Here is a 21,728-nt window from a genome sequence, read left to right on the forward strand (position 1 = left end):
TCGTTAAAGTTGTCGTATCTGCCTGCTTTCGCAAGCCACAGTTCGAAAGCCGCAGCAGAGAGCTAATTCACATTGTGCGACCTGCGTTGAGAGAAAAACAAATGCTTGCTTCGGGGGAAGCTTCTGCCTCTCTTTTCATCCCCCTCCCCTTCGTGCCGTGAGTCACACTGTGAAAATAGCCTTATTTGCTGGATAACGCTGTTCCGGTATCAAAGGAAGGCTCATGGCTGATTCACAGCCGGTTTGCCAAGGCTACTTTGCAACCGGTCTGCCTGGCAACAGACAGCTGAGAGGGTGGTAGCTGAGGGCAACATACTAGATGCGGTGGGATGTTGTGATCTGGCAGGAATGACAACAGGGATGTAGATGTTAATGCAGAATGCAAAATCTGAGGGGACCTGGGTTCCAGTCTCCCAATCACTCCCATCTGTTGCTGGGTGGGCCCGTCAGATAACCATGCTCCCAGGACTTATGAAACTACCTACTCGCGGTTCAGATGCCAGACCTGTCAAAATCCTGTAAATAAAGCGGAATTGCTTATGGAACTCTGACCCTGCTATTTAAAGAAAGCCCCTGTGATGACAAAAGGGCAGAAAGGATGGGGTTTTGCACCTGCCTGCATATTAGGGGCCAAAGGCTTCTTATCCTGCCTCTCTTCTTGCTTTAGAGGAAACGTCTCAAATCAGATCGACATCTGCTTCTTGAGAGCTTGCTTTTTGTATCCGCCCCCCTTCAGTAAACAGGCGGCTTGACTCAGAGATAAAAATTCCTGTGGAATAATCCAAGGGTGTTTTGAAATAAGTGACAGGCAGGGGGGGCGCTGCCCTCCTTCGAAACGGCACCTTTGGCCACCTCGTGTTCCAGCTGCGTCTCTCTTCCCCGTTTGCCCCCCGTGACAAATGTGATCTCCAGCCAGTCAGAGGATTTGAAGAGCGGCTGCCACAGTGCAGAGAGGTGAATTCGGGTGGCCGGCTGTGACCAGGGAAAGACGTGGACGGTTTATGAAGGTAAAATGCTCAAGTGCCCCTCTTGTAGAAAGCCGGCTTCTTTTGCTATCCTGGTGGGACCCAGACGCTTCGATATTGTTGGGCTATAAGAAACCAACGGTTGAGAATCTAAGGGGGTGATTGAAAGGAAAAAGTAGGTAAGGCGAATGCAAGGAAAGCTACAGAACAGGGGGAAGCCCTGACCAGGGCAGTCTTGGGAACGAAGCAGGCTGGAATTTGGAGGGGAGACCTCCAGGGATTTGGGGGCTGGGTCCTCCAAGGAACGCTAGGGCTTGTGATGTGGGGCAGGCAACGGCAAACCACCTCCGAAAGATCCTTGCTTGGCTGCCAGACCATCCTCAGATTGCCTGGCTACATACGCACATGCCGTACGATGAATAATTAAATTGAATAAGGGTTTTTTTTGGAGGGGGGGACCAGATGAATAAAGGAAAAGAAAATGTCATCATGCTCTCGGAACAGCAAACGCGTCATTCTGGAACACGGCCGGTGGTCAAATCGGTGTGGGCTGGGAAGGAACATACAAACCACTTGAAAGAAGAGGACTCAAGCCCGTTTTCCTCTGGCTTTGCGGGGGAACGAAGCAGACAAGCCGTGTCGGGCAACCTGGAGCGGTGCACAGTGAAATCCCACCTTCATAGGACCGTCAGAGCTGCAGATCGCTCCTCCTTCTCGTGAAAGGATTTCCCAGCCACCCAGAGGCCCCCCGTGGTGACGGACCGCTCCGACTCATTGTTCCAGCAGCCGCACCGGCTGCCCAAGGCGATGGCGAAGTCCGCAGCGGCTCAGGAGTTAAAACCGTCGCGGTTGTCATCGGCATTCTGGCATCTGCGAGTCAAGCAGCCGGCTCCCATCGCCCGGTGACTGTGAATGTGCGATTCTCTCCCAGCCAAGATCAGCATCTTGATGGCGACCACGCTGTCGGGCCCGAAGAGGAACTTCGAGACCGGGAGGTAGGTCTGGGGAGGCTTGCCCAGAAGCCCATAAAAAGCAATGAAGCAGTGTGCTTAAAGCACAGCAGGGGCACGGCAGAAAGCAATTTGAGCTTATAAAGACAGAGTCTCCTCTCTTCTTGGATTTTTTTTTTTTTTTGCCTCTGAAGGTTGAACTCTTTGGTTGACTCTTTATGATTGACTCTTCATTTGGATGTTTACTAATAATACAGAGAGGATTACTACATTATTTTGCCTTGTGATTCCCTTTTTTTCCCCTGAAGGGTGAAAGCATAGCACCTTCCGGCCACAAGACGCGTATTCCCAACCAAGACACCACGTTGTCTCTCTCCACACGAGCAGAATTTGTGTATGACCTACGACTGGACTTTTATCCTGGTTTGCAAGACCTACGACTGGACTTTTATCCTGGTTTGCCAGCGACGACGACTTCTCTTCAGCGACGCCCCCTTCCAATCAGTGATTTTATTTTCCACTTGGCAAAAAATTACTTGCGCGTTCTGTTGGAAGGGGATTAGAATCATCAGTGGACGTTAAGCATTTGAGCAGTCGGAAGGTATCCCTTTGTGACCAGTTCAGTTTTGCTTTGAGGACAAGAGCATCCATGTTTTGAGGCTTCCTTTGGGCCTTGTGAGGTTCAGCATGTGGGCCCAGCGCCAGGGGCCGCTGTAATGGAACCGGGGCAGTGCGCCACTCTGCCCTGTCATCCCAACACTACTGGTGGTTACCCCAATGACACTTCCGGGGAAATCGCAACTACCGGGAGCACTGTGGTTACTTCCCTGCTGGGGTGCATCCTGGCCGCCATGTGCCTCCTTGGGATGGCAGGAAACATCTACACGCTGGTGGTCGTCAACCTCTCCATGAGACTGACCGGTTCCATGTCAGTCTACATCATCAACCTGGCCCTGGCGGACCTCCTATATCTCTCCACCATCCCGTTCATTGTCAGCACCTACGTCTTGAAGGACTGGTACTTTGGGGACGTGGGATGCAGGGTCCTGTTCAGCCTGGACCTCCTCACCATGCACGCCAGCATCTTCATCCTCCTGGTCATGAGCACGGAGAGATACCTTGCGGTGGTCAAGCCTCTGGACACCATCAGGAGGCCGAGGGATTACCGCAGGGTGATCACCTGCTCCGTGTGGCTGGTGTCCTTCCTCTTGGCCCTGCCGACCATGGTCCTCATTGACTTGCGGACCAGCGTCCACGACGGAGTGGTCAAGCGCATGTGCTACCCCACGTGGCGGATGGAGGCCTACAAAGTCTACCTCACCGTCCTTTTCAACACTTGCATCTTGGCCCCGGGGGTCGTCATTTGCTACTTGTATGTCCAACTGGCCAGGACTTACTGGAGATCTCAGGTGGCCATCTTCAGCCCCAAGGAAGTGAAGAGATGCCCCCGGCAGAAGGTCTTGTACATGATTTTTAGCATCATCCTCGCCTACTGGACTTGCTTCATCCCCTTCTGGCTCTGGCAGCTGCTCGGCGTCTATCACCACCAGACCGAAAACATCGCAGGAAACACGGCAGTCAACTTCCTGGTGACCTGCCTGGCTTACAGCAACAGCTGCATAAACCCTTTCCTCTACACACTGCTGTCCAAGAACTACAAGGAGTACATGAGGAGCCTGCACAAGCACAGTACCAGCCTCTCCAAGATGAAGCCGAGGAGGAGCTCCTCAAAGAGGTCGGTGTTATCCGGAAGCCACCAATACACAGAGGCGGTGGCCGTTGCTCAGATCAAAGGCATTGACAGCGAAGAGGTCGCCTCTTTGTGAGCAGGTGAGTAGGAGAGGGCATGGTGAGGGATGGAAAGTGGATCAAGTGCCATGTTTAGAGTTCACTGTGGGTTGACTGGTCTTCCAAGCTTGACAGCCACACCACTAATTCAACTTCCTCCGCCTGTTGCAGGACTTCTCGGACTAGCTTGCTTGGCAGGGATCCCAGTTAAGAGGACCAGATGGTAGATCATGAGACCCTGGAGAACCACTGCCAATCTGATAACGCTTGAGAGTCTCAATCAGTAGAAGGCAGTTTGGTGTAATCGGCAAGGCCAAGAATGAACGGTTTGGTCCAACGTGGGTTGGCGGCCTGGCGGCACGTGCCTCTGCACGCCAACGGATGCCGCTTTTCAGCGGGTACAATGGCGTTTTTGTTTTAGCCATGGAAGGAGGAGGCATCCCTGCTGGCGGAGAATACGCAGGACATTTTAGGCCTTTTGTTCCTTGGGACTCAAAGGGGTGGAGGGAGGGGGAATGCAGCCATTTCTGCCAAAGCATTAAAAGGCTCTGCCATTTGCCATAGACCATAATCATAGTTCTTCCGGTCCTAGCAGGGAAGGCCGTAAGAATTGCCTTTGTCTCAGCAGCGTTTCTATTACTGAGTAATTTCACATTTCCGTGCAAGAGAGATTTTCCGCACGGCCGCAAAATTGCACGTTTGCCAGTCACCAAGAGGGCGTTGAAGCCATGTGAGGTCTCTGTGAGAATCATATTCTTGACATGCGCATAGGCTAGGCAGTGTGTTTTTTGGGGAGGGAGAGGGGCACAGAAGTAAGCCCACAAGCAGGGATGGTCCCAAGAAGTTCAGAAGCGGGATGCTAAAAACAGTGGTTTCTCTGCATCTCCAACAATGTTGGAGTGGAATCTCTCACACGTTATCATTCCTATGTAGGGCCTGCTCCCAACAACAGGAGCTTGAGATTAAACATGGGCATCCCAATCTACGGGTCCCTATTTTCTGAGCCTGTGGGCTAATTCTGACCCAGAAGGTTGGGCACAATCACAAAATGCCACGGGAAGCCCACAAAATGTCAGGGGGTGTGGCTCTACGCAACTCTTCATAGTTAAATTTGACATTTCAGGCAGAGATTGTTTAACAGGTTGGGGACCCAGGCTTCCAATCCACGCAACAAATCGGTCGCTGGTTGCAAAAATCCAAAGCTAAACGTGAAAAAAACTCCAGGCCTTTTCTTTGCAGTCCGGACACAATTTTGAGCAAGGGTCAGATCCTAGCACTGATGTGATAAAAACAAAAAGCATTCTAAAATGCAAAGCAGCAGAGAGAGAACGCCAGGATATTTTAATGGCTAGAAGGAAGGAAACACTTGTCCAATGAACACTTATTCGCATTGAGGGATCTATTTGCTACTGATTTCGGATTCAAAATCACTCGGGAACGCAGCACGAATCAGGAGAGGTATTTTAAGCATTGGCAGCGCAAACTGGAAACGGCATCGATGCCAACAAAATCAGCGGGTTGAGACTCCTTGCAGTTCGGAATCAACAGGGGCTTGGAACAGGAGTTCTGCCAGCCGATCTCCTATGTTGCCAGCACTAAACTGCATCTCTAGCCTGGGGATCTGTGACTCAACGTCTCTGCCTCCTCCGCACCCCCCCCCCCTGCTAGCAAGCTGTAAACCCCAGTCGGAATTAAGCCCTCTGTCAGGAATAGTTAAGGGAATCGAATCTGAAGCCTTTTCTGCCTGGTTTCCTGATAGATCTCGGGATTTTTTCTAACCATCTACCTGAGCCTTGACTACTCCCTTCCTCTTGGGCCGAGGGGATTTAAGGACAGGTGCAAACAGTGAGAGACGTACCTTGCAAGGTAGCCTCGGACAAATGGGTTCGTTTTCTGTGATGCCAGCTCCAGTCGCAGCAGCGTCTCCGCTCTCCTTCGTACCTCGCGGGGGGCAGCTACGCCAAGCCTGCGAGGTCTCCCGCTCAAGCCCGGAATCCATCCTACACCAAGCACACAGTTTATCCAGGGACGAAGGGTTTCTTTTAAACAGTTTCTAGTGCTGATGGTGGCACAGCCGGTTTTGAAAGCTCATGGACAAACCTGTGAAGTCTCAGGAAGTTTATGCAGGTTACAGAGGACCAGACTTCTTCAAAGAAGTCTTTTAATGTGTCTTTTTTCCCAGGTTCAATCCCTGGTATCTCCAACTAGAAGAAGAAGAAGAGTTGGTTCTTCTATGCCGCTTTTCTCTCCCTGAAGGAGGCTCAAAGCGGCTTACAGTCGCCTTCCCTTCCTCTCCCCACAACAGACACTCTGTGAGGTGGGTGAAAGAGCCCTGATATTTCTGCTCAGTCAGAACAGCACCGTGGCGAGCCCAAGGTCACCCAGCTGGCTGCACGTGGGGGAATGCAGAATCGAACCCGGCTCACCAGATTAGAAGTCCGCACTCCTACCCACTACACCAAGCTGGCTCTCGAGGGTACTCTTGGGGAAATACAACAGGTGTGGGTCAGAAACCTCTAAAACGCACATAAGTTTTGCAATGGATGCATGCATCTACTTGGGGGAGGGGGGCGGTGTTGACCAAAAGTTGTTTTTTTAAAAATTGTGATCGTGTTAATTGCGTTATTTCACAAATGAGGGTAATGTTGGGTTTGGATCCCAGCTACCTGTAAGTATTCTTCCTGTCCTAATAAAGATAACACTTTCCAAGTCTCATACTTGCCACCTAGTCAAATGCTTTAGGCTGGTCAATGTGACACTCTACTCTGGCCTACATACTGGCTGCTCCAATAAAACTCCATGCACATTAGTGTAAACATTTCATTGGGCAGAATGTAGCATTTCACCTCCGGAGGATTTCCTGTGCCCACTGATGGATCCTTCCACCAATTTCAGGTTGAGAGTCCCATCTCCAAAGACCTCTGTCAGGGACTCTTCCATTAGACTCCTGCATGTTGCATCCGTAACAGCCGTATATAGAATCCTAGAGTTGGAAGGGGCCATACAGACCCTCTAGTCCCCCCATGCTCAATGCAGGATCAGCCTAAAGCCTCCAGCTGTCGCTTGAAGACTGCCAGTGAGGGGGAAAGCCCACCACCTCCTTGGGCAGCCCGGTTCCACTGCTGAGAACTGCTAGCTGGAAACTAGAACTTCTCTTAAAAGCATTAAGTATTCCTGGACTGTCTCAGATAATAAAGAGCATGTGGGAAGTCTGAGATCTCGTTTTGGGGAGGGGCCGCAGCTCAGTGCCAGAGTATCTGCTTGACATCCGGAAGACCTCAAGTTCAATCTGCAGCATCTCCAGTTGATAAAGAGCTGATTTTTAGACCCTGCTTTTTACTACCTGAAGGAGGCTCAAAGCAGCTTGGCAACTGCCTTCCTTTCCCCACAACAGACACCCTGGGAGGTAAGTGGGGCTGAGAGACCTCCGAGAGAACGATGACTGGCCCAAGGTCGCCCAGCTGGCTGCATGTGGAGGTGGTGTGGGGAATTCAACCCGGTTCTCCAGATCAGTGGCTGCTGTTTTTAACCACTACAACACCATTAAAGGATCCAGTAGGTGATGTGAAGATCCCTGCCTGAAATTCTGGAGAGCAGCTGCTGGCCCACGTAGACATGATAGACCAGGGGTCTGGTTCAGTATAAGGCGACTTCATACGTGTTTTGGCAAGGTACAATAAAGTACGAAAATTACCGCAGCCCAGGTTGCTTGGCTGAGTATCTTCATCCGGCGTCTGCCGCCATGAAGTGAAAGCGAGGTAGCTGTCAGTAGTCATTCCAGAGCGTTTCAACCCCAGCATGGATGCAGCGCTAGTACTGCTAGCATGTTTAAAAAATATATGCCTGAACTTAAAGTTGTGAGTTTATTGCATATGTAACAAAAAAAGAAAAAAAAATGAACATGACCTCCTGGGCCCAGCCTACTATACAATCACTGTTTATTCCAGCCGGCTCCATTACCACGTTAAATAGAAGTCGCATTTCTTTAAATACTTTGATTTTAAGACATAAAATGGAGGGGAGGGGGTTAGTGTACAACTTTTCCACAAAATAAAATCCGCAATTCAAAACAGTCAGAAGAATAACAAGAGTAGCAGCAATACTTAAAAAAAAAAGAAACCAAAACGACGAGACATTACAAAAACAATAAGTTAAAAAATACATTATAAAGTGGTTGGAGAACAAAAAGGAAATCAACAGAGCAAAAAAAAAAAAAAGTTAAAGGACACAAATACATACTGCGTCTCCCCCTCCTCCCCCCAACCCCCCCCACAAAAACAAAACCTTTCTGTGCTCTACAGTGTCAATTTGGGTTCTGGCAGAGGGGTGGGTGCTGGTCTGAGAGAGAGTGGGGCATTATCATGAGCTGAGATTTTTAACAGCCACACGCCGTTAGCAAGGTGGATACACTCCCTGCGCAGAGCAAGCCATCTCCTTGGGAGCAAAAGCTGGTTCCATAACCATGTTGTTTGGTTTTATACACTCATGCCCCTCAAGTCAATAAATGCACACGCACACACACACATACACACAAAGTGGTCATTTCCTACATCCCTGAGAGCACAGATGCCAAGATGATGATGTGTTTCAGGGGAAGTAAACGAAGACTGCTACCACTGAACTGGACCCATCCTAGCTCTGCCCTTGCTGCAGGCACTGGAAGCCCATGGGGTGGGGGGGACAGGAAGTGCCAGTGGCCAGTGGGGGGGGGGCTCCTCCAAGTGTCTCAGCTGAAGTGGACTTGGAAGGAAGGGAGCAAGAGGGGAGACGCCTAAAGGAAAAGAAAAAGGAAGTGTGACGCCAACGGCCAGGACAACGCAGGCCGCGTTAAACCAGTTGCGCCTCGGGTCCCTTCCTCTCCCATCAACCCGTCTGCTGACCTCGCTTGCTCCCTGTGCGCCTGTCCCAGGGGGCGTCAGCTGTCAGGTATAAGTTGCCCCCTCTCTCCCCTTTCTGTTCCTGCTGCATATTTTGTCTGGATGGCACACACATCAGTAGAGGGCAGGTTCAAGCTTAGACACCTCTCCCCCTCCCCCTCCACAGAAAGAGAATCTGACCTTTCTACATCTCTTGGGGGCTGTCTTCAAGCGTTAAGTCGATGTGGGATCCCGAGTTCGAGAGGGAACAGGGGGCTCCCTATGGCACTGCCGCCAGCACCCTGGGAGGACAAAAAGACAGCGCTGAGTTTTGCCTGGCATCATTCTTTCCACCAACCCCGCTCAGCCCGACTCAAAACCTCAAGTGCCCAGGAAGACGGGAAAGGGGTCCCTTCGGTTTCTGGGGCACTTTAAACGGCGGCAGCGCAAAAGCTTGAGGGCACAACAAACCCCAAAACTAAACAAGGAACAGGAAGTAATTTTGGGAGAGGTCAATAAAGGAAGCAAAATGAGCCACTCCTCCTACGATCCCCCCTCCCTTTCTTATCAAGGAGAAGCCATCTATGCTACAGTGTGAGCCACACATGCCCTTGTGCTGCCTCCGGGCATGTGGCTTCTACACAGCAGTGTGCTCCCCTTTTGAAGTTACTGGCACGATGTGCGATCCCAGCCACACCGGGGCTGCCACTTTATTGCAGCAGTGGTGGAAGAACTGGCCCGTAAAGGTGCCAATGGCCAGGATTCAGTTTGCTCATTTTACCTGGGCTGGCTCACTTGCCTCTCACCTCCACATAAAGCTGGCCTGAAGAATCTCTCTCTCGTCCTCTCTCCCTGCTGAGAAAAGTCTGGGCAGCCTTCTGGCAGCTTTCTACGGTATCTTGCAGGTTCCAATTCACTCCACTGACTGGGCTTAACTGTGCCCAAGGGACAGCATCTCCCCCCCTAGAGGCGTTTGGAAAGCTGGAATCACGACAACCTTGACGACCTTGACTGTAAATTAAGCTTAACCGTTTTGAACATCAAACCGTACAACACTCTCCCCGCCCTCCCAATAATGCAGTTTTAACTGGTCCCTTAAGTGCGACAGGGTCCCGAAGGACTCCCCCAGTTATGCCTGAAACCATCAATGAAACCCAGACACTTCAGCCACGAGGTGCAAAGTTCACAAAACAATACAAGTTCCTCTCTCACAAATGCAAATCCTCAGATTCCCAAAACATCGAATCACAAAAGGTTACGATCAACTGAACAAACAGGAAAGATTTCAGGATTCCGACACGGATCTAGCTTTAAGTTTGACCTAGCGCAGTTTAAAGCTATTATCGATTAAAAAACAAAAAAAAAAACGGACCGTAGAAATATTTTTGTGGCTCGGAGAACCAACCTGACCCACGGTTGAAACCCAACACACCACTTGTCCGGAACACCGTTAACATGGATCTTTTGTGTTTCTTTTCTTTGATTCAAAAAAAAAAATGTTTTACGAAATCAAGTCTGTCTGAGACACGCCGGGTGGTAACTGGGCCTTTCCGCAAAGAAATGGTGAAAAATACTGTGCTGTTGTGCAAACTGTAAGTGTGACTCAACTAAGTGGGTTGCTTTGGTTTTCCTCCTCTCGGACGTCACTTGGAGCGAGTGACTTAATACCGGTCTTGAACCGTTTTCGCTTCGGAAAGATGGACATGAGAAGAAAAGCAAGAGGCTAAAAGCAGGACTCCAGATTCCGCAACATCCGTAGACTAAACACCACGAACATTTCCAGCAGGTGGTAGATGTTAATTTCTGGATACGGTCCTCCACTCAGCTGTGCCATTGCCTGGGCTACCCGGAACCTGGTTCCGTTTGCTTCTAGCGGTTTCCTCTTAAGAGAGTTCTGTCAATGTGAGCGTCAAATAAAACACCTTGAGAAAGCCATGTCAGAAGAAAACCTCCCGGGCTGCCGGACCACGGCACCCCAGGCCTACTCTCTCTGTATTCTCCAGCCCTAAGTTACACGTGCCTATGGAGCTGCATTCAGCTAACCGTTCTACAATGAGTACTCTGAAATGTGAATTTGGGGCCTTCCGGCACCACTCTCGTCCTTTTCTGCAGTTTCTGGACTCTACAAGGGGGGAGGGGGGGCCCTCAGGGCTGCGTTAAGACAAAACATCCAGGTACACATAAACCAGTCGAAAGTCCTCAGCAAACCAATCTCAAGACTCTCAACCACAAGTTTGATTACTCCTATTTTTTTTTTTTAAAAAAGACTGCAGGTCATTAATCCAGGTCGTTGACCTTATCACAATATGTGTTACAAGTCTAGCAGAACATCTTGGGGGTAACCAAAACCAAAATCCTGATCCCTGGCCGTCTTGTTTCGTGGGAAATGTGGGAGCGGGGGGGGGGGGGGAGGAAAACAGAAAAGGGAACTGCTGTAACAAAAAAAAGGAGGAACAGTGTGGTTGGGAACCACCGACAAAAGCCCCCATCTTCACCGCAGGAGGGGAGATGGCCTCGTCTCCCCAAGTACTTTTAGCGTCCCAAGGCTTTGGACAACGGAAGGTCACAGCAAGCTTCTCCGAACAAGCTTTTGGTTTGGTGGTCCATGAGCTAGAATCTGTTTCCTTTGGTGGCCCCGTTCACTCCACGGCAAACCCACAGGTCTCTTCCACGGCGGTCAGGAGCTTCTCGTAAAGCTTCTCGTACGACTCGTAAGGCGGAATGTCGATTCGGTTAAAGCTACGGGAAGCAGAAGGGCTCAGAGTTAGCGTGCTGTTGGACCCGTCACACAGTTCAGCGCACAGCAGTAAAACAAAAAAATCAACTCTCATCGTGCGTTTAAGAGGTCTCAAACACAGTGTAAGAAAACAAGCCCTGATCAAATGGCCAAACGGATAGGGTTTTCGTGCAGATTTTTCCAAGTAAACACAATTCGTGCCCTATAAAGTCACAGTCCAGTGGCACCTTTAAGACCAAAAAAGATTGATTCAAGGCGTGAGCTTTCGAGTGCACGCCTTGAATGAAGAAGAACTGACTCTTATATGCCGCTTTTCTCTACCCAAAGGAGTCTCAAAACTGATTACAGTCGCCTTCCCATTCCTCTCCCCACAACAGACACCCTGTGAGGGAGGTGAGGCCGAGAGAGCCCCGATATTACTGAAGAAGAAGAGTTGGTTCTTATATGCCACTTTTCCCTACCCGAAGGAGGCTCAAAGCAGCTTACAGTCACCTTCCCTTCCTCTCCCCACAACAGACACCCTGTGGGGTGGGTGAGGCTGAGAGAGCCCTGATATCACTGCTTGGTCAGAACAGCTCTATCAGTGCCATGGCGAGCCCAAGGTCACCCACCTGGCTGCATGTGGGGGAGTGCAGAATCGAACCCAGCATGCCAGAAGTCCGCACTCCTAACCACTACACCAAACTGGCTCTCTACACCAAACTGAATCTTTGTTGGTCTTAAAGGTGCCACTGGACTCTGACTTTATTGTGAAACTTCAGACCAACCCGGCTACCCACTTGAATCAATCATGCCCTGAAATACTTAAAAGGTTGGGAAAACACGAACAGGCTCTTGTGCTTATACGTGCAATTTCCCAAAACAAATTGCTTCTTTTCCATCGGCATTTTTTGCTTTTGCCATCAAGTCGCAGCCGACTTAAGGTGACCCTGCAGGGATGTCGTGGCGAGAGGCATCCAGAATGCCAGCTCGGCACAAGGGGTTTCCGATAACTCCGGCATGGCGCAAGTGAGGGTGCCTGCAAGCACTGAGCACCTGAGCAGCCTTACCAGGTGTGAGCTTTTGGAAGGTTGTCTGTATTTGCATCGATCAAGTGGATGGTGAAGAGCCTGGGCCCTGCTGCGCCTGTAGAACCTTGCAAAGAGACATTCTAGTTAAGGCCCTTCACAAACACGGCCACTCCACATCTATTACCCCCCTACACCTACACACCCTCACACACACAAACAGCCACACAATACCTTTATTGGCATAAAGCAGATTAGCAAGGTAAACAAAGTCAAGATACAACAGTCAGTTCAAATTTAAAGACTGGAGACAGAAATTCAGCCCTAATAAAAGCGACCTCGGCATCCTTATCGAAATTGGCAGATCAGGTCTTTTGAATGGTTTCTCCATTTCGGTGTAAAAGGTATAATATGGCTTCGCTGGACAATGGACCTTGCAAAGAGGTTCAATGAACCTTGCAACCCGGTCAGATAGGTTGGATGGTGCCGGGAGAATTTGATTCACAAGTGCATAGTCTGTTTTCGGAAGGAATCTTGGCAAATCTCCCTTGTATGGAGATTTGGATGGAAAGGCGTTGAGCCGAAGCAAGCGAAAACGCTCTGCGACAGAGGGGATTTGCCAAGCTATAGAAATAAGCCGGCATTATCCCATGCTTCACTTGGAGGCTACACCTACACACACACACACAGCCATGGGGTTGGTGGGAAACACCAAGAGTCAACTTCCCGGCCCAGTGAGAAATTTCCTGCCCCCAGCATCTGCCTCCCTCTCAAGAAACAGAGCGACAGGAAGGGGAGGTAGAGGCCTTCAGCGTGACACTCTGCCTAGGCATTTCCCCTGGTCTTTATGGTCTTTACCACAGGGATTAGGAGAAATCCCCGGGCCAACACCCGGAAGTGACATCACATCCTCTCTAGACTCCTCCTCCCCTTGGCTCTTCCGGCAGCTGCCAAAGTAATGTTGGGAACCCTTGCAAGGGCATTTTAATATACTGTAGTAAGGCCTTAAGCTCAGTGGCAAAGTTCAGTTTTTTTTTAGGAAGAAGGTCTCAAGGACTCAAGGGATCACTGGAGAGCTCCTCTCGCTTGAGACCCTGGAGAGCTGCTCCCAAATCGCAGCACGTAACGCCGGGCTAGACAGACCTCCAGCTCGGATCGACGTAAGACAACGCCATGCGTCACATGAGCGATATGTTTCTGCAACGGCAACAAAGCGGGAAACCACCAGCCTAACAGCAGTTGGGAGGTTCCACCAGACCGTGAAGTATCCCACTTCCGAGTCCTCCCCGCCCCCTCAAGGAGGCTAACTCAGCCCCCCCAGCAGTCACCTTGCAAAGCTTTGAAGCCCTGAAGGGGGACCCGCGTGGAGCCCGTCACGAACTGCAGCAGCCTCGCCCGCCTCTCCTCGTCGAAGGCTTCCACCGCTCGCCAGAACCACTTGACGACGCTGCTGTCCGTCACACAGTGCTTCAGCCGCGTGTTGGACTTCCAGTCGTTCAGATCGATCTTGTCCAGGCCTCCGATGATGAGCTGTCAAAGGACGCGGGGATGGGCGGGGGGGAGTTTAGTTGGCAAGCGGCCGGACCGATGATACTGCACCCCGGCCCCCTTTCCCAATGATTAGCTGGGCTCTCACAGTGACCTCCAAACCAACACGCCAAACTGCGGTTCGTGGTCTTGCTCACATTCCAGGGAACAAACTGCAGTTTGTCGCTTCGCCCGATCTGAATAAGCGGGAATGCAATTCCCCAGGAGCTAGGAAGTCACCAGTTATCTCGGCCATGCGTGAGCTCAAAGGACGTCTTTACAAGAGTGAGGTCCCCCAAACAAATTACCCCAGCAGAAGCAGCCCCAACATTTTAGAGCAGTGACTTTGACATGATCCTCCCAGTGGGACAGCTGAGCCTATCCCAGGGAAACGTGCTGTTTCCGCGGCAGCAAAGGTGATGGAATCCCACCCACCCCCACCCCCAAAACTCATCCAACACCCTCTCGGGTGGCTTGCAGACCCGCTGTTCCATCAGGCATCCTGCCAGTTGTGAGATGCGTTTTAATTTATTCAATCCGTTTTAATTTATTTAATCTTCTTGCTCGTTTTATTTTTACCCTACAGTGATGTTTTTAACACAAGGGTGTCGTCCCCCCCCCCCTTTTGCCATCAAGCCACGGCCAACTCAAGGTGAGAGAGTCACAGGTGGTTTTTGCCTGTCATTCCTTGGGGGGCCGTCCCTGCTTAGCTTCCATGAACGGAAGCAATCAGGCTAGCCTGGACCATCCCGGCCAGGGCCCTGCAAGTTGCCTTGAAGGTTATCGGCGCTAAAAGGGCAAGGTGGAGTACTGATACCGGAAAACCTGAAAATTAAACACCAGGGTTCAGGAAGCAGCCCCCAAGCCCAGTTTATCAGTTGCTTCATACAGAATTGCCCCTGCCGCCCTGTTCGACATGCACAGGGGAGAAGGATTTTAACATGGCAATTTTCACGTCCGGGTCCCACCCCGATCAGAAGAGGAAGCCGTCCGAATGAGGACGTTTTGCAATACCTCAAGCTCCTTCTGGTCGAAGGGCTTCAGGAGGTGTTGAGGGATGAGTTCATTAAAGCCCTTCTGGAGAGCCAGGAACTGGGCCTCAATTCCTCTCATGAACCGCCAGTTAACGTACAGCCTGGAGGGGTAGGAAAGGGAGGGGGAGAGAGAAATAAAATTGAGAACCATACATTCCAGAAGAACCACAAATTCTGGAAGCACTGACCAAAGGAGGTCTCCCCCTCCCGGCTACCTGACATATTCTTTCTTGTTCTCCTCGGTGACAGGGACGTTTCTGCCGTTGGGCTTGAGCTCGTGCTGAAGGATCCTGCCGAAAGCATTGTGCTCCACGCAAAAAGTGTGATCCAGAACCGGAGTGATATCGTTTTCTCTGTCAACAAGCCAAAGAAACAGCAGTGAGTTTTCCACCTGCCAGTTCACACACCCACACACGCACTCCCAGCCTAGTTACCCATTGGACAGGGTGAACATTATAGCTTTATTTGTATATATAGTGCTAAAAACCACGTGGAGGGCTTTATCAGAAAACGTATTTAAAATAATAAAGACCACCTCCCTTCTTCCCTGACTTTACTGCTCGATTTCAAGAGATCTCGGAAAGTACGCAGAGCCCTTCCTGGCTGGTGGTTGGTTGGGGGACCCCCCAAGGAAGCCCAGGCAGGCAACGGCAAACCACCCCACAGAATGTCTCTTCCCTTGAAGACCCCACGGGGCGCTTTCTGCCACCACCTCCCTACTCTCCTCCAAATATAGCCATTTGATGTACTGCCTGCTGGATTTCAGACATCTCGAAGGTTTCCCCTTTACCTACTATCCAAACACTAATTCTGCAGCGTGTGTGAAAAAGGGCCTAGCAGCCCGACAGGAACTGAGCATTACAATAAAACCACAGTTCTTAATGAATGATAACCGGGGGGGGGGGGGCTCTAATTAGAGCACGGCTTCCTCCCTGAGCCTGAAAACACACACAGTTTTTCCTTTCACCTCAAATGGTTGGAAGTCATCCACCAACCCTGCCCAGGATGTCTTAGGAGGCCGTAAAGATGTCCTTTCTTTTGCCTGACAGCTTTAATAAGCGCTTAATGGTTCGTCCTATAATTACTTGGGGGGGGGTGTCCTCTGCAGAATCCACTTTTGATGTGAGTCAAGAGAAACTCACCGAACCAATCTGCTTCCTTCCCCGCCCCGCCTTTCCCCGCCCCCCCCCCATTGGAGGGACACTCACAAAATCCAAACGAGGCTCTTGTGCAGCTCTGGGTCGACGGATTCCAGATCGGACAACTGGATGGGCTTGCCCAGCAGCTGTTTGTAGAACGGGACTGTGAACCCCCCGTTGATGTAGTGCCCGTGGAACACGGCCAGGCCCATTATCCGACCGACAAAGTGGAAGTAAGACAGATGGTCCTGCAAGAGATGCCGACGCACAAGGCTCGTTGGAGGGCACAGCGGCCCGGTGCTGACATCTTGTGGCTCGATCTACGCCGCGAGTGCAAGAGGAGTTTAATTAAATGAAGTGCTTGAAGCTCTCCGGAGGAGAAATTGATGAACTCCCTTGTACGGAATTCAAGGTGAAGGCTAGGCAGCTATGTTGTTGTCTATGGTTTTATGGAATTGGATAGAGGAAGAAGAAGAGCTGGCTCTTATATGCCGCTTTTCTCTACCCAAAGGAGTCTCAAAGCTGCTTACAGTCGCCTTCCCGTTCCTCTCCCCACAACAGACACCCTGTGAGGGAGGGGAGGCCGAGAGAGCCCCGATATGACTGAAGAAGAAGAATTGGTTTTTATATGCCACTTTTCTCTACTCAAAGCGGCTTCCATTCGCCTCCCCTTTCCTCTCCCCACAACAGACATCCTGTGAAGTAGGTGAGGCTGAGAGAGCCCTGATATTCCTGCTCGGTCAGAACAGCTTTATCAGTGCTGTGGTGAGCCCAAGGTCACCCAGCTGGATGTCAAACTCAGTTCACCAGATTAGATGTCCATGCTCCTAACCACTGCAACAAGCTGGCTCTCATGGATATTGTATGTTATGTGATTGTGAACCGCCACGAGCCAATGAATGAATGAATGAATGAATGAATGAATGAATGAATGAATGGAATGCCTCTGGCACCTGGGTCTCTCAGTTAAGTGTGCTGGATCCCTACCATTTCTGCTGAACACATTAAAAACCCACAGCCCACTTCTCTCCAAGGCAAACGGGGGGATAAGATGGCCATGTGTTATACACCACTTTCTGGCCGACCACGTGTGTACTTCAGCAATCGCCTTGAAGAAGCCGAACCACGTTTTAGGGCTTTAGGAACACTGTCACAATAATCAGCTGTACAATAATCCGTTGTTAACCCGTGGTGGATGTCCGGAGGGAGTGACCATACAGGCAGCTAGATACGTTTAGCGTGAAGCGACAGAAAAGGTAGTTAAGGGGGAATGGCTTTAATTATTCCTGGACCGGAAAAGATGAGGCTCTACACATTAGTCCGTTAGGGGGCTGAAGCCGCACATTTCCTCGCCCCTACTTACTTTTGCTGGTACATTTGGCGTCAGCTGGAAAAGCAACAGAAAAAGACAGCCCTTCGATATGGTGCCGCCAGTCCGGAAAGGGAAAGCTCAAATGCTGTGCCTACAGCTTTGGGCACATGTACCAACTTCATGCCACTTGAACAGCAGAACATCAAAGCTCAAATTGCAACTGAAACCCCTCCCTACCTAAGCACACTCAAACCCAGGACCATTTCACATGCCTGCTTTTGGAGAACCGTGAGCCTAAAGGCGGAGTGTGCTCACAAAACGGCTGACGCCACCAGCCCGCACCACGAGCCTTATTCTCCCGGGAGACGGTCTCTTTAAAACGCGCCTTTGAGCCACGCCCACGAGGCTCTGCATTGAAATTTCACTTACGGGGTTGATCGAGGAGTCTGGATTTATTTGCAGCATGTAAATGTTATCCGTGGAGTACTGGAAGAGGCCGTAATAGGGGTTCAACATCTCGTGGCAGAGCAAGTACAGCCACTCCCTGCAGGACAAAAAAACAACAACACAACTTTATTTTTAAGGAAGTTTCAGAAAAATGTTTAGCATTGTGCAGCTGACAGGGAAGACAGGCTCTCCTAAATCCTCTTTCTGGGAGAAAGGGAGAAGCCCATCCCATCACGTAATGCAAAGCTCAGACACTGTACTGTTCCTGGCCCAGATAGTACAGGTGAAGACCCGTCAGCAAATACAAGCAAATGAAATGATTTTCAAGCTAGCGATGGCAAAGAACAGCTTATTCCCCTATAAACAATTCCTCAAACCTCCAAAACATCAAAACGAACTCCTTGGTATTTTTCCGTTTTCGGTATCTTCATCAGTGATGTAAGGTGCTCTTTAACCTTTAATAATAAGTCCTCTTTAAAGGAATTCTTATCATATATCAGAAGGATATGACCTTAATCCTATGGCAATATGTATGTGCTTCAATCTCCAAATGTTTCTATGGTATCCACTATACAGTGGTCTACAAATATTAGCATCACCAAGTGTAAATGCTCTTTAGTAGTGACCCAAAGATGCGGGGAGCAAGCAGTGGCAAACCCCCTCAGAACATCTCTTGTGTGGCACATGCTCCACGATAAATAAATAAATACTGCACTGTTAATGCTGCCTTCAGCAGAAAAGGGGAAAGGGGAAATCCAGGCAGCAAAACATTTGGAGACAAACTAAGAAAAGACTTTTTAAAAAAATGAAGAACAAGCACTCTAGTTTCACAGAACCTCCTCTTCAGCTTCCCCACAAGACAACTACAGCACAGAGGGATCTGCTCACTTCCCATTACGGACTGCCTAATGTGTGCTTATGCAATATATAAGCACATATATATATATAAGCAGCCCTATGAACAAAATGACCTTCAGAATGACCTATCATTAACAGCCTTGCACAGGTCTTGCAAGCGGAGGGCCGTGGCTTCCTTGGCTGAGGCGATCCGTCTCATGTTGGACTGTCCTTCTCTTCCTGCCACCTTCAACTTTTCCTAGCCTTATTGTCTTTTCTAGGGACTTTTGTCTTCTCATAATGTGACCGAGGTATGATGGCAGTTCAGTCTTGTTAGCTTCTAGGAAGAGTTCAGGCTTGACTTGATGTAGAACCCACTGATTTGCCTTTTTGGCGAGCCTGATACACCACCATATCTACAAGGTGCTTCTTTTTTTTTTTAAAAAAAGAGCTAGTCATTTAAAGCTGAAAAGATCCTAGAAGATTTGCGGGGCTGGGAAGTCAAGTCTAAAGGGGCAGCTTTTTATTTTTATTTTTTAAGCCTTCTGAGCTAAGCTGACTCAGGCTCCGAAAAGGGGGTGTTGCTAGCTTCCTTTGGATTCTTTTGAACTTACAGAGAAGATGGAGTAAGGAGCCAGGATACGGAACAGATTAGAAATGTATTTTTAACGCCGCTTTTTCGTATCATTCTTGATAGTGAACAAAAAAAACTCAAGCCTCTGAAAAGAGACCGCACGCTCTTCCGAAAACCGACGGAGTAGACGGCTGCACAATGGGAGCCTTGACTAATTAATACATCTAAGTTTCCCCGTGAATTAGTGCTGAGTAATTATCCACTTCTGTTTATCTGTATCTTTTGTTCCTGTAATTGCTACTGAAAAAATCAACAGTCTCCAGACAGCGTTGGGATGAGTGACAAAGAGGAAGCTGCTGAGCAAGATGGATAACAAGTACATTTCTGAGGCTCTGAGTCACCAAAGGCCGCTCCACAGACTGGGCGATTTCGTAACTCGGAGGGCAGGAGACAGTGTGCTATGAACGACTACTTGGGATAATCGCCTGGCTCAGTTGCACAACGCAGATTCCCCATCCCACCCCCAACTGAGCAGACTTTTGGGCAAGCTAGGCTGGATCATTCAGCAACTGTCTAGACAGCTATAAAGCGGAGGCAAGATACAAACTCTTGCGACATGCCAGTGGTGGCAAGGGAGGAGGTCAAAAGTCAAAAGGGGAAAGCTCCCAGGCAAGAATTCTGGCTACAGAATTTAAGATTAGAGAAGACATCAGTAGATTTAAGACAAAAGAAGGCTAAACTGGGGGGTGGCAATAGTCAGGGAAAGGTCTGACCCTTGGAGGTACCACCAGACTTAAGAAGCGGTCATTCAGAGGTGAGACAGCAATTGGCATTCAAAAATAGGGTCCTGGGAGAGGAGACCCTATCACAGCGATGGAACTTGCTGGAACAAGTTCTAAAGCCCGTATAAAAACCCTAACACAATCCAAACAGACAGCGGCAGTTCGTTTGTAGCAACACACACAACCTAGCACCTTGTAGCATCGTCAAGGCAAGATGTTTATTGCGGAGTAAGGAAGCCACTAGGGGGACTGTGATCTTCGGCCTGTAAAAAGGCACCACGCAACATATTGAATAGTCCTTGAGGTGCCACGGGCCTTTGGTTGTTTTCGGATATTATCTCCTTCCTGGAAAGTTTTAGAAGAAAACTTACACTATGTAAGAGGTGGAGGGTGGGGATGGGAGTGGGGGTGACTCTATAAAGCCACACCCCAAGAAAGCACCGAATCCCATCTGCTGAAAGCTTTGGAAGTCCTACATGATGCGTCATCGTGCTGCAAGCCAGAGGGCTTGAGGTCAAATGCAGCAGAGAGAATTAAAAGGACGCACCAAACAAACAAAATGGAAACCAGCAAGTACTTAATTCATAATTTTTCTGGGTGGGCAGGGAAGACGTAATTTTTCTGAGTGGACAGGGACCAGCGTGGGGAGAGAAACAGTAAGAGTTCAACAGCAAAATGAATGCAGAACTGGGGGGAAAAATGGGTTATTTTCCAAGTCCATACAGCTTCTAACCCACCTGGAACTCAGAAGCCTCCCTCCTCCTCCTCCATTACTAATGGTAACTGGTACAATGAAGACCTTCCTCTGTCCCTACTGTCTAGAGGAATTCTCCATTAAGATTCCCATGTCTGGTTTTTACCTGGCCACGCCACCGTAATCTAAGCCCTCTTCGCCTCGAAACTTCACCATCAGTCTCTTCTTCAGGTCTTTGGGCCTCATCTTCATTATCTGACGGTATGACTCCTGTACAAGGAAACAAAACAAGTAAGGTTGTTGTCAGGGGATGGCCATTAACGCTGCATGCAAGAGGATCTGGGAAGAAAAGAGTCAAGAGAATTCCCTCACTCAGCTACATTCGACCTCTCATTGGTTAGCTATAGAACATCTTTGGCCACTGCCTGCCTTCTGTTTAATCTTATATAGGACTTCTGCTGTCTCTTCTCTTGCCTCGCCTTGGAGCTGTAGCAAGTTCACCTTTCTTTAAATTAATCTGTCCACAATAATATGTCATGTATGATGCGCTTCTATTTCCCTTTCACATGTCACTTAAAATTTCTTTCTCTTATTACTCTTGGAGTCGTGCCGCCTCTGTAATTTGAACAGCATCTTTCGTAGCGGGTCGTGGACAACTGCATACAGCTACAGTACTTCCAAGGCATTTTTAAAAATACATTTAGCCCGATATAATAAAGGTCCAAGGCCAGCCGACTGAAACTTCTCAGGCAGCACTTAACTCCCCCCTCCCAAATCCAGGAGCTGTTCCAACAATGCCCTTGCACTGTCTTCAACGAGAATCTACATGCCTCAAATATTTCTTCCCTCGACACTTCGATGCGGCAGTGGCCAGCTTGGGGCTGCTGGAGGGAAAGCTCATGCCGAAGGATCTTGAGCTTCTGCACCAGGTCTCGCTCGTATCTCTGCGCTGGCAATTCCTCGTTGTCTTCCAACGACCCCTCGTTCTGCACGGACAAAGGCTGGTTGGGCTCTTTCAGCTGGCATTGGTGGCTTTGGGAGCGAAAGAGGAAGACAAGACATCATCTCTGAGGAAAGCA

At 49.6% G+C, this 21,728-nt stretch overlaps 2 protein-coding genes across 5 annotated transcripts in view; one reads left to right on the forward strand and one right to left on the reverse strand.

Moving 5' to 3' along the window:
* Positions 1-855: 855 nt before the first annotated feature.
* On the forward strand, positions 856-6,467 carry LOC143827172 (urotensin-2 receptor-like). Of its 2 annotated transcripts, XM_077316542.1 has the most exons (3): positions 856-1,007; positions 2,224-3,745; positions 3,875-6,467. In XM_077316542.1, the coding sequence occupies exon 2, from the start codon at positions 2,632-2,634 to the stop codon at positions 3,739-3,741; it is 1,110 nt and encodes a 369-aa protein (XP_077172657.1). In that variant the 5' UTR covers positions 856-1,007; positions 2,224-2,631; the 3' UTR covers positions 3,742-3,745; positions 3,875-6,467. The 2 variants fall into 2 exon arrangements, with proteins under 2 accessions (XP_077172657.1, XP_077172656.1); XM_077316541.1 differs by lacking the exon at positions 856-1,007 and having other exon boundaries at positions 1,841-3,745.
* A 1,085-nt stretch (positions 6,468-7,552) lies between these two features.
* Positions 7,553-21,728, reverse strand: part of SMURF1 (SMAD specific E3 ubiquitin protein ligase 1) — a 38,260-nt gene continuing 24,084 nt past the window's right edge. For 2 of the 3 annotated variants that reach the window (XM_077316539.1, XM_077316537.1), the window contains 9 exons: positions 21,480-21,681; positions 20,816-20,919; positions 17,745-17,859; positions 16,073-16,251; positions 15,080-15,217; positions 14,845-14,965; positions 13,632-13,833; positions 12,346-12,430; positions 7,553-11,298 (listed from right to left, as the gene is read on the reverse strand). In XM_077316539.1, coding sequence (XP_077172654.1) covers positions 11,199-11,298; positions 12,346-12,430; positions 13,632-13,833; positions 14,845-14,965; positions 15,080-15,217; positions 16,073-16,251; positions 17,745-17,859; positions 20,816-20,919; positions 21,480-21,681 — 1,246 coding nt within the window. In that variant the 3' untranslated portion in view covers positions 7,553-11,198. The remainder of the gene's footprint in view (positions 11,299-12,345; positions 12,431-13,631; positions 13,834-14,844; positions 14,966-15,079; positions 15,218-16,072; positions 16,252-17,744; positions 17,860-20,815; positions 20,920-21,479; positions 21,682-21,728) is intronic. The other variant, XM_077316538.1, reaches the window with a different exon arrangement.

Source organism: Paroedura picta, chromosome 17, assembly GCF_049243985.1.
Source record: "Paroedura picta isolate Pp20150507F chromosome 17, Ppicta_v3.0, whole genome shotgun sequence".
NCBI classification, from domain to species: domain Eukaryota; kingdom Metazoa; phylum Chordata; class Lepidosauria; order Squamata; family Gekkonidae; genus Paroedura; species Paroedura picta.